General features: G+C 47.9%; 2 protein-coding genes across 4 annotated transcripts in view; both read left to right on the top strand.

The window, feature by feature from the left end:
* Nucleotides 1-12,606, top strand: part of VARS2 (valyl-tRNA synthetase 2, mitochondrial) — a 121,675-nt gene that overhangs the window by 39,710 nt on the left and 69,359 nt on the right. The gene's annotated exons all lie outside the window — the stretch shown is intronic.
* Nucleotides 753-10,329, top strand: LOC309364858 (E3 ubiquitin-protein ligase TRIM39-like). The gene is given in 7 exon segments (XM_081902814.1): nucleotides 753-1,367; nucleotides 3,733-3,828; nucleotides 5,795-5,951; nucleotides 5,954-6,024; nucleotides 7,275-7,297; nucleotides 7,876-7,994; nucleotides 9,345-10,329. Coding segments are annotated over 7 exon segments (1,428 nt in total). The 5' UTR covers nucleotides 753-914; the 3' UTR covers nucleotides 9,854-10,329.

Raw genomic sequence — 12,606 nt, 5'->3', positions numbered from 1 at the left:
TCATTCTTGTGCTTTGGCATGGTTCCCGAAGAAAAAGCAAGTTGCAATGTGGTTCTGAGAAAGGCCTGAGAAGACAATGGGCTCTGTTCTCTACCTTGTTGCAATCTTTTTAGTTACAGCAAGCGGAATGTTTCTGATGCTTAGCTGCTGAGAAAACGATTTTGAAAAGCTTTGAGAAGCTTTGAGCCTGCTGGGGGGGGGGGGGTGACTTCGGGCCTAGGTGAGGTCACCAGTCCTCACCTTCCTTCAGTGGTACCTCAGGTTAAGAACAGTTTCAGGTTAAGAACGGACCTCCGGAACAAATTAAGTACTTATCCTGAGGTACCACTGTTTTAAGTTGTCGGTTACTTTGTGGTAGCTCCACATTCTATAGCACACGTACATTTGAAGCCCATAACCACCCCCCAAAAAAATCATGGGAACTGTAGTTTAAGGGTACCAGGAATTGGAACTCTTCGAGGGGAAAACGGCAGTTCCCCGGATTCTCTGTGCATCAAATCTGTTTCTTGTGGATCTGCCCCTTACTCCAGGCTTGGGGGGGGGGGGGGAACCTTTGGCCTGCTAGGTGTTGTTGAACTACAAGCAAGCACGTGCCAATGCCGTGGGATGGTGGGAACTGTAGTCCAGCAACGTCTGCGGGCCAAAAGTTTCCCCGCGCCTGATTTACTTTATGTACACTCCTTGGAGATAATTTCTCATGCAGTAAGCGGTGTAGAAATAGCCACGTGTTTAAGTTCCACGAGTCCCCACTTCCCCGAGTTTCCTTTTATCGTGCACACCCACTTCTGGCTTTCTCCCTGCCTACTTTCGGTTTTGGGTGGCGGCTGTTTATTTTTGTACGCCTGAGCAAGATAGAGGCAGGCGGTGCCAGCCGGGGCCCTTGCAAAAAAGCGCTTCTTCTCCCTCCTTCCTCCATGGCCGCTGCCGCCCGCGCCCTGCGGGAAGAGCTCTTCTGCCCGATCTGCCTGGATTACTTCGGCGACCCGGTGATCCTGAGCTGCGAGCACAACTTCTGCCGCGCCTGCATCACCGCCTACTGGAGCGGCCTGGGCGGCAGCTGCTTCCCCTGCCCGCAGTGCAGGAAGACGTCCCGCTCCGGGAAGCTCCGGTCCAACGCGCAGCTGGGCAAAGTGGCCGAGAGGGCCAAGGAGCTGGCCTCGCTCCCCGGCGCCTCTCCGGGCGCGCCTTCCCCGCCGCCCGCCCGCAGCAGCAGCCCAGGATCGGGGCCGGTTTGCCGACAGCACCAGGAGCCGCTGAAGTTGTTCTGCCGGGCGGACGAGGCTCTCATCTGCGTGGTCTGCGACAGATCCAAGGAGCACCGATCTCACGCGGTGGTCCCCGCGGACGAGGCAGCCGAGGAGTACAAGGTAAAGGCAGCGAGAGCTTCCCACGAAGTTCCCGTCGGAAGGAATGACGCCCACCCACCCCCGCAATCAGTCAAGTTCATTGCCTTCAGTAGGGCTACTCGTGAGTAAGGCGAGCTTTGCACGCAGCCCAGAATAGTGGGAAGGATCGTAGCTTGGGGTGCGTTTGCTCCAGTGATCTCTGTTCACGAGATACTTGCATTAAAAAAACCACATTATTTTGCTTTTGATGGGGGCGGGGCGAGGAGAGAGATTGGGGGGGTGCATTTTGCACGCAAAGGATTTCTTAGGCAGCATCCCTCCTTATTGCTTTATGTATTGAAACAATAAAAGAAACACGCACAACACATATGCAGTGTAGCTGAAGTTACATCATATACAGTGGTACCTCGGGTTACATACGCTTCAGGTTACAGACGCTTCAGGTTACAGATTCAGCTAACCCAGAAATATTACCTCGGGTTAAGAACTTTGTTTCAGGATGAGAACAGAAATTGCACGGCAGCAGCAGGAGGCCCCATTAGCTAAAGTGGTGCTTCAGGTTAAGAACAGTTTCAAGTTAAGAATGGGAACGAATTAAGTTCTTAACCCGAGGTACCACTGTACCATCCTAAGACTTCACACATATCAGCTTTACGTAGATATATATACCATTACATGTAATTTATAGTGTTTATATAAAGATTTATTAATTGTATGAAAAACCATGAATCCACAAAACGCCAAGTGTCCAAGATCGTATTCATAAATATCCGTCCCTGTTTCTAGAGCAGCTTTTGGGGAATCTTCAGCCCTGTGAATGTTCCTGAACTACAACTCCCATCGCGCCTGCTCATTGGCCATGCTGGTTGGGACTGATGGGAGTTGGCATCCGACAATAAATGGAAGGCCACAAGTTCCCTGTCTGTGCTGTTATGTGCACTTGAATGTAAATATGCAGAACTATAGTTCACTGCCTACTTCCTTTCCATCGCCCAACACACTGCCTATTCTTATCCTACGCCAGAACAGAACGCATGCTAAAAGCAAGCTAAAATCTAGCCATTCATCTGTTTGGCGGGAGGAAGAGCAGAGTCCAGCTCTCATCTCGCCCCTCTAAACACCAAAGTTTTCTAGCTATTTTTTTTTTTAAAAAAAGATCTCTGCATGCACAGAAACTGCAGCGAAATCAGACTCATTGAGGATCTGTTTGCACACCCAAACAGGGGAACACGTGCTGCAAAAACTACTGTAGAGTGGTACCTTGGGTTAAGTACTTAATTCATTCCGGAGGTCCGTTCTTAACCTGAAACTGTTCTTAACCTGAAGCACCACTTTAGCTAATGCGGCCTCCTGCTGCTGCCGCGCCGCCGCCACGCGATTGCTGTTCTCAAACTGAAGCAAAGTTCTTAACCTGAAGCACTATTTCTGGGTTAGCGGAGTCTGTAACCTGAAGCGTATGTAATCCGAGGTACCACTGTACTTCTGCAAGTAGTAAGAGCTTGGTGTGCAGCAGATGTAAATGGATTCCTGTCCCCTTCAGCACCAGCTAACACGGCCAGTGATCAGGGAGGATAGGAGGTGTAATCCAGCAACATCTTGTGGCCTGTGAGTTCCCCCACCCCCTGGCCTAGCTGCAGTGGGGCACGCAAGTATTCCTGGCTTTTTCCTGCTGACATCCAAGCAATGCGCTCCTCCCAGCACAAGCCCAATGTACTTGAGCTTCCCATTTTGCTTTTATTTTCAGTAAGGCTCCCCGCTCCCAGTTATTTAATTTGACATCATTTCCATATTTCTTTATTTCCTAACTTGAGGCATTAAAAAAACCATGTGATGCACGCAACCATGCATTTTAAACCCTGTGCAGGAAAGAAGTTTCTCAGCGGTGGTTTTGTAGTAGGGAAATGGCTGGTGGGGAAAAGAGTTAAAGCATTTATTTTTCCCCTCCACCTACTTCTTCCACTCTCAGCCTCTGCCCCTCCAGTGGATTTTTCAAGTTAAACAGGCTGTTTGGCTACTGTTTCTGTTTGCATATGGAATGCACTTTGGCTCTTAGAAACTTGCCTACGACCTGCAGTCACAGGGCATTTTGAGATGGAAGGTTTTGTGAGGGTTCACGTTTCGGGAGCCTCGCCATTGTCTGAAATGGGTTTTCGGGATCCTCCTACCAGGCGCTTGCAGGAACCTAGAACTAGAACCTTGCAGGAAGGAGGGCACACCTTGTAAGGAGGCTTGAGGTCCTACACCTCTCAGGAGGATTTGGGCATCCTAGAACTGCCTATGATCTGCTTGCCTTGCTCATGCCTATGGAGGGAGGAGAACGATGCAGAAACCCAGAACTGCCCACTCCCTAAGCCTTGAACACCCATCTGCTTGTTGCTTTTGGCAGGCACAATTTCAGCACCACCTGACCTTGTTTAAAAGCGAGAGGGATAGCAGGGAGGTCCTTGCAGTGAACCAAGGGAAGAGGCTGGAGATGCTGCTGGTAAGTTTGCCTTCTTAGGCAAAGCTGTCATCATCACTATTATTATTATTATTATTATTATTATTATTATTATTATTATTACCCTGCCCATCTGGCTGGGTTTCCGCAGCCACTCTGGGTGGCTCTCAACAGAGAGCCAGTGTGGTGTAGTGGGTAAGAGCGGTAGACTCATAATCTGGGGAACCGGGTTCGCGTCTCCGTTCCTCCACATGCAGCTGCTGGGGCCAGTCACACTTCTCTGAAGTCTCTCAGCCCCACTCACCTCACAGAGTGTTTGTTGTGGGGGAGGAAGGGAAAGGAGAATGTTAGCCGCTTTGAGACTCCTTCGGGTAGTGATAAAGCGGGATATCAAATCCAAATCCAATATTAAAAACACAATAATTCATCAAATATTAAAAGCTTCCCTAAACAAGGCTGCCTTCAGATGTCGTCTAAAAGTCAGATAGTTGTTTATTTCTTTGGCATCTGGTGGGAGGGCGTTCCACAGGGCGGGCGCCACTACTGAGAAGGCCCTCTGCCTGGTTCCCTGTAACTTGGCTTCTCGCGTGAGGGAACCGCCAGAAGGCCCTCGGAGCTGAACCTCAGTGTCTGGGCAGAACAATGGGAGTGGAGATGCTCCTTGAGGTATATTTGGGGCTTGAGTGACATCACTTAGAAAAGAGGCACATTTTGTGTCAGAATGCCATCTGGCAAACGCTGTCAGACCAGCTGGGGCGACAAATAGCAACAGCAGCTCTTGAAGCAATGGTGCCACAGATCAAAATGTGTAACTCTGGGTAGCACACGTATGTATATACCTAGCAATTAAGAGGCAAATGCCAGTCTAGGCTACACAAATAGAGAGCAGTTGTGCTGCTGAATCGATAGCACACAGTAACCCCAATCCGTACCTTGTAGGGGACGGTTTCCTCTGGCTGCTTTTGGACTACAGTTCCCATCATCCCTGACCTCTGGTTCTGCCAGCTAGGGATGATGGGAGTTGTAGTCCGAAAACAGCCAGAGACCCAAGTTTGGGAAACACTGTTGTTGGCGAAGTCAAAGCAAAAAGCAGGGTTGCTGCATTTCAGACCGGGGTAGGATGTAGAGTATAGTCTTCAGCCCCAACCTTAGATCAGGCTTGGGCAAACTCGGCCCTGCAGATGTTTTGGGACTACAATTCCCATCATCCCTGACCACCGGTCCTGTTAGCTAGGGATCATGGGAGTTGTAGTCCCAAAACATCTGGAGGTCCGAATTTGCCTATGCCTGCCTTAAAGGTAAAGGGACCCCTGACTATTAGGTCCAGTCGTGACTGACTCTGGGGTTGCGGCGCTCATCTCGCTTTATTGGCCGAGGGAGCCGGCGTACAGCTTCCGGGTCATGTGGCCAGCATGACTAAGCCGCTTCTGGTGAACCAGAGCAGGGCATGGAAATGTCGTTTACCTTCTTTATCTTCTTTACCTTCCTGCCGGAGCGGCTACCTATTTATCTACTTGCACTTTGACGTGCTTTCGAACTGCTAGGTTGGCAGGAGCAGGGACAGAGCGACGGGAGCTCACCCCATTGCGGGGATTCGAACCACCGACCTTCTGATCGGCAAGCCCTAGGCTCTGTGGTTTAACCCGCAGCGTCACCTGTGTCCCATAGATGTAAGCAAAACCCCAAGCATAAGACCCAAACTAGACATGGTGGCAAATGCATGGTGTAAGGTTGTTAGCTGACACCTGGAATCTTTCGTATGCAAGCCGGATACTTTACCACTGAGCCACAGTCCTCACAGCGGCTGAGCAGTTGCTTGTGGGAAGCCCAGCAAAAGGGTGCCCTCCCTTCCTGTATTTTCCAGCGACTGGTATTCAGGAGCATTGCTGAACTTACTCGGCTCCGATACTCTGGTTTTGCTGCAGCAAGCTAGAAGAAAAGGTGCTTTTCGATGTTACCTGTCCTTACCCTTTTGGAATGGCACCGTTCCCCGTTCCTTCCTCCGCAGGGTCGTGCGGAAGCCGAGAAGCAGAGAACTGCCCACGTGTTCCAGCAATTAAGGAAGACCCTGCAGGACAGGGAGAGCCATGCCCTACAGGGGCTTTCGGAAGTGGCCAGCGAGCTGGAGAGAAGGCAGCGGGAGAACGAGAGCAAGATCCTGCAGGGGCGCCGCTTCTACGAGGACTGATAGTTGAGCTGGAGCAAATTTGTCAGCGGCCAGATACTGAGCTCCTCAAGGTAAAAGCAAGGGCTGGTGGTTCAGCGTCTTTTGTGTGGAGAGTGGGGTTGAAGACACATTGCTATTTTTGCTGCAGGATTCCTCTCTCCAGCGTCTTGGAGCTGGCCGTCAGGATGAAAGGGAGAGTTTTTAAGCCACTGCATGCTCCAAAGCTAAGCGCTTTGGGAACATTGAAAACAGAAGGTGCTTCTGTTTCGAGAGAATGGTGTGCAAGATCTGTTAATGTACAATGAAACTTCCTGGAAAACACAACTATAAGTTATTTTTATTTTTACTTTTTTAAAAAATTAATTTTTATTTGGTTTTACATATTTAAGTTTATAATCATACCACAACACACCCCAAATGACAAGATTCCCTTGAATCTCTGGATTTCCCAACTTCCCCTCCTTGGGTTCTGTTGTTAAACCTTTTCTATTGCATCTTTTCAATAGTCCATATTTTATACAAGTCCGTTATCTCCATAGTACTTGCTACATTACAAGCGTTATTGCAATCCTGCTAACGTTTTCATCTGTTTACAGTGGTCTCCAAGATAAATTATAAATTTCCCCCATCCTTTCTTAAAGTTCTAGTTTTCTTGGTTCCTGAGCTTTCTGGTCAGTTTTGCCATTTTGGCATAGTCCAACAACTTGATTTGCCATTTTTCTCTGGTAGGGACTTTATCTTCTTTCAATCTCTGGGCTAACAACATCCATGCAGCTGTCTTCGCATACATAAAAAGTCTTTTCTGCTCCCTAGGAATTCCAGCACCCACAATTCCTAATAGAAAAGCCTCTGGTTTGTTTTTTATAAAAAAGTTATTTTAAACATTTTTTTCAGTTCAATGTATATCATTTCCCAGAATACTTTTATTACCTTACATGTCCACCACATATGATAGGAGGTGCCTTCTTTTTCTTTACATTTCCAACAGACATTTGAACCTGTCTTACACATTTTTGCTAACTTACTAGGAGCACAGTATAAGGCTTGCTTCGGTGCAGCAGCCTCTAAACTCCCTGCAAACAGATTGGAAAGAAGGCTTGGTAAATAGGTCATCTGGAAGCACTCAAAAGCAATAGAATACAAATATACAAATTTAATAAGCCGTCCCGCCACAAAATTAGACTTCAGCGAGAGCCCAGTTCATACATTACACCCCACCCTACCACATAGTTCCTGGAGGAATTTTGAGTTGCGAATTATGATACTGTGAAAGGGCACCCCTTACAATTCTGCTTTCTCTCCATTTCTTTCCCTTCTTTAGGATGCTGGGAGCCTCTTGAAGAGGTAAGCAACTGTGGCTGTAAGTGTGATTCATTCTGTCAACAACCAGCCTGAGAGGCATGTATCCACCTTCAGTCATACTCCGAGCAGACACGTTGAAATTAATAGATGCTGTTAATTTAAAGGTAAAGAGACCCCTGACTATTAAGTCCAATCGTGGCCGACTCTGGGGTTGTGGCGCTCATCTTGCTTTATTGGCCAAGGGAGCCGGCTTACAGCTTCCAGGTCATGTGGCCAGCATGACTAAGTCACTTCTGGCGAACCAGAGCAGCGCACAGAAATGCTGTTTACCTTCCCGCCGGAGCCGTACCTATTTATCTACTTGCACTTGGATGTGCTTTTGAACTGCTAGGTTGGCAGGAGCTGGGACCAAGCAACGGGAGCTCACCCTGTCACAGGGATTCGAACCACCGACCTTCTGATCGGCAAGTCCTAGGCTCCGTGGTTTAACCCACAGCGCCACCCGCGTCATCGCTTCAATTTCAGTGCATCTGCTCTGTAGTTGAATACAGCTCAGAGTTTCTGCCAAACAGGATTATGTGCCTAGAAGCCACCTGATTTTTCTCTCTCTTTCGCGGTAGGTGCAAAAACTGGAACTTTCCAAAATGGTCGCCGGTGTCCACCATGGAATTGGAAGAGAGAATTTCCCATCTCTCTCGGAAGAAGACTGCCCTGTGGGAGCATATGAACGAGATGAGAGGTTAGTACTTCGCACTAACTTCTTTGCGCAACAACACGCAGGTGCACTGTGGAACTCGCTGCCACAAGAGGCAGTGAAGGCCACAACTTGGCTGGTTAAAAAAAAAAAATAGTCATTCATGGAACATCAGTGGCTATCAATTGGAACTAGCCATAATGGCTGCATCCTACCTTTGGCTCTTTCTATGTTAATAGTAGCATTGATAATGTTAGTTATATCCTAGACATGGTACTTCCAAGATGGGATGGGAGGAAGATCTCCTCCCCCCCCCTTTTTTTTTTTACAATGGACATTGAATAAGTTCAGGTAGAGTTGGGTTTTTAGTGTAGAGTGGTCAGGAGAACGGGTATAGAGACAAAAGCATGCCAGGGATTACTATACCACTTCCATTATACAAAAATCCACTTATCCAAACATGAGGAATTAGTACCCCAAGCCTCTCTATACACACCACAGATTCAGATATCCAAACAGTTGGACCTGCATGTAGCACAGTAAACAAATAACCGGCCTTGAGCAAGCCTTAATTTTTTGTTTTGCTGGTTTGCGGCAGCAACCATGAAACCGTGGTAGAAAGGGGAGGAGGTAGATTGGACAAGTAAGATCATTTCCCCCTTCCTTGTTTGCCTTTTGCAAGGTTTCAGAGGATTTTCCCTGTTTTTGTTTTTCGATTCGGGGTCAAAACTCCATGGCTGGGAACGCATTAGAAATTTCCACGTAGGAATCCAGGGAAATTGTTGACTCGTTAAGCAAATGTTTGCCTTTACAAGCAATTTCCTGAGAATGCAATGTGTTCGGATAGCGAGACTTTTATTTATATGCAGTGCTGTTTTTTCTAGAAAAAGAGGCGCAGGAACTCTCACGTTTTTGGGATGAAATAAATAAAAAAATATAAAAAATTGTCCAGTAGCACCTTAGTGACCAACTAAGTTTGTTCTGGGTATAAGCTTTCATGTGCATGCACACTTCTTCAGATACACTGAAAGAAGTCACCAGACCCTTATATATAGTGTGAGGGTGAGGTGGGAAGGACAACCCTAAGTTGTTGAGCTTTTAGGGGCGCTACAGCCACTTTTAGGGGTGCCTCCAATGAGTTCCAGCTGAAAAACAGCCCTATTTAGATGTAAAAAAATAAATGCCTCCAGTAACCTCCTTCCAATGGAAACCAAACATAGTAAGCTCTGCACTGCTGAAATGTCTCATCGCTCAGGGAATTGGAGCGAGCGCAATAATACTAAGCTGGGCAGCCAGTTTCTCCTTTTATTAATAATCTAGAGTGGAAGATCTTATCTGTGCATGCGCTTCTTATGTGATGTAGATAGAGGCACACATTCCTCTGTGTTATTACAGAGATCATCACCTTGGATCCCGATTCAGCTCATCCCAACCTGGCGATTTCTGCTGACCGGAGGACCGTGAGCCGCAGGGATGGCTTCCCACCTTACCTCGACACTTCTAGAAGATTCCACCCCTCCTTCTGTGTGCTGGGCTCTGAGGGCTTCTTGAGCGGCCGCCACCACTGGCTGGTGGATGTGAAAGGCCGCTGCGGTTGGGCCCTTGGTGTAGCTCAGGAGTCGGTGGAAAAGAAGAGGCCTGTGGTACTTCAACCAGAACATGGGGTTTGGGCTGTGGAGTTGGGGCCCTACCAGCTCCTTCCTACAACGCCAGCAAATGTGGCAGAGCCAGAGACTCCGACCCGCAGGATTCTCGTTAGCTTGGACTATGAGGCAGGGCGGGTGATGTTCTCCGACCCTTGTAGCTCAGAAACACTCTTCACCTTGAGGGGCTCCTTCACGGAGAAGCTTTACCCTTTCTTTTGGCTGTGGTCCCCTGAGGCCTCTCTCACACTGTGTCCCTGAGGCAAAGTTGAGGGGTGGAAAGGAACGGGAGAAGCTTTCGCTTGATCACAGTCTTCTGCGCTGGGGCCATGTGGGGAAAAAGAAAGAACAACTTGTACTGGTTCACCCACAAAACTATTTTTGTTAACTCCCAATACACAAGGTCATTCAGACTGATTCCGGGTCTGTGAGTCCTGTTGGAGCCAAGTAGAATCTGCCATAGTCTGTATCAGGGGTTGGCAAAGGATGATGGGAGTTGAAGTCCAAGAGCGGATGGTGGGCCACACCATCCCTTGATCTATAGGCAATCGTGCATTACTAAACCCGTGTTTGCCGATGAGGCAGAGTGCCCTGGATAGAGTGCTGCACGTAGGCTGGGGAGGTTTAGGTTCCATTCAGCACATGGTTGCAAAGTGTACTGCGTCCCTTCAAAAAGTATCGCTTTATCTCTGCCGAATCTACCTCACAGGGTTGAATAAATGGAAAATAAAGATGCACACTGCCTTGAGCTCTTGAGGTCAGGCAGGATGGGAGTTGTACTCCAATAACTCTGGGAGGACACTTGCTTCAGAAGATGGATGGGATTGAAATGTAGTCATAAATGAGAAGGCCCAGCGGGAGAGGGAGGTACCTCTATCCTGTACTTCCTAGTTTTCTCCTGCAAATACTCCTTAATGGTGTTTCCCCCCCTCAGCTGTGCAAAAAGTAATTAAATATAGTGGAGATGAGGGTTAAGCATTCCTTATCAAAGGCAATTTCCCCCAACAAGTGGGACTTTGAAGTCAAATGTTTTGGCATATAAAGGAAACCACAAGTCTGGGGGTGCTGTTGACTTCATAACGTCTAGCTCCATGCCTGGGCCAATATAACTTGAGTCTGGTGCCTTATTACATATCGCCCAGTCTCAAATCTTCCATTCTTGGGCAAGGTGATTGAGTGGTTGCTGAACAACTCCAGGCACACCTGGAAGAAGCGGACCATTTGGATCCCTTCCAGTCGGGATTCAGGCCTCATCATGGGACTGAAACTGCCTTGGTTGCTCTGGTTGATGATCTCCAGTGAGCTAGGGACAAAGGTGAGAGCTGTTTCCTAGTTCTGCTGGATCTCTCAGCGGCTTTTGACACCATCAACCATAACATCCTTCTGGACCGTCTAGAGGGGCTGGGAGCTGGGGGCACTGTCCTACAGTGGTTCCGCTCCTTCTTCCTGGGCCGTGTTCAGAAAGTGGTGGGGGGGAATGAGGGTTCAGACCCCTGGGCTCTCACTTGTGGGGTGCCTCAGGGTTCTGTCCTTTCCCCCATGCTTTTCAGCTTCTACATGCAGCCGCTGGGAGAGATCAGCAGAGGGTTTGGTTTGAAGATGGCAATCATATTACATCAGGTTAAACATACCCAACTTGCTCAACCTTTCCTCTTAAGGCTTGATTTCCAGACCCTTTATTGTGGTCGTCCTCCTCTGCATTCGTTTCTACCCCTCCCAGAGCTACAATTCCCAGAGTTCGTTTGTTTTTTAGTTAATTTATATATCACCCTTCGTCAGAGGACCACAATGTGAAAACGCCCCAGTTTCCTGTGAAGAAGGATTGATTGTTTTAACCACTCTGGGAATTGTAGCTGTGGGAGGGGGAATAGGAGTCTCCCCACAACTATGAAACTGTAGCTCCCAGAATTATTCACATAACTATTCACATCCGAAGGCAGCCCTGTCTAGGGCAGCTTTATAATGTGTAATATTTTATTATGTTTTTTACATACAGTGGTACCTCGGGTTACAAACACTTCGGGTTATGGACTCTGCTAACCCGGAAGTAGTACTTCAGGTTAAGAACTTTACCTCAGGATCAGAACAGAAATTGCGTGGTGGCAGCAGGAGGCCCCATTAGTTAAAGTGGTACCTCAGGTTAAGAACGATTTCAGGTTAAGAACGGACATCCAGAACGAATTCAGTTCGTAACCAGAGGTACCACTTTATATTGAAAGCCACACAGAGTGGCTGGCGCAACCCAGTCAGATGGGTGGGGTACAAATAATAAAATTATTGTTGTTATTATTGATACCAATTGTCCTTTAAATGTGAGGTGTGAATGTGGCCTAAAATCCTGAGTGCAGTGAGTTCTTCATTAAGCCTTGGTGGGCAGCTCTTGATTGGCCTGACTGAATTACTGACAGCCCTGCCTTCTGTAGAGGTGGATTGGGGCCTGCTTAAAGCGACAGTCACAATAAAAACTATTCTCTTCAGAGTCAGTAATCAGGAGGATGCGGCATTGCCCTGAAGAGAGATTCTGAATCCCATAAGGTCAAAGGCACTGTTTCTTCATTGTTGCCTTATATGCACCCAACCCAGTCTCAGTTATTTTATTTGTCATCTTGCGTTGGCCTCCCACTGCGAGGGGATGTGTTGACTTACGAATCAAACGCAGCGACGACAATGACTCATGCGCAGCTTCAGTGAGCAGCAAATGCTCCCAAATAGGCAGTTAGTGGCACAGGATATAGGTTTCCATGCTCACTGATTGTCCATTATGGGCCAGTTAATGGCTTTTCAGAGCTTGCACCTAAAGAAGCGTGCTTTGGAGGTTGCTTAGTGCAGTTCAGGACACGGCGCCTGTGACTCTAATAACTGTCTAGTCAAGAGAAGGAATGGATCCTGCAACAAAATGTTGCAGCAGTGTGGCATGCTCCCCTGTTAAGGATTCCAGTCACTGTGATGGTTCAGAATTTATCTGGTTAAATTCCCCTGGTGTGTGTCACCTGCTAACGTCAGCTTACAGCTGG

The sequence above is a fragment of the Podarcis melisellensis genome, assembly GCF_964234715.1.
Source record: "Podarcis melisellensis genome assembly, chromosome: 2".
Taxonomy (NCBI): Eukaryota; Metazoa; Chordata; class Lepidosauria; order Squamata; family Lacertidae; genus Podarcis; species Podarcis melisellensis.
This window is presented reverse-complemented; position numbering and strand designations above follow the sequence as displayed.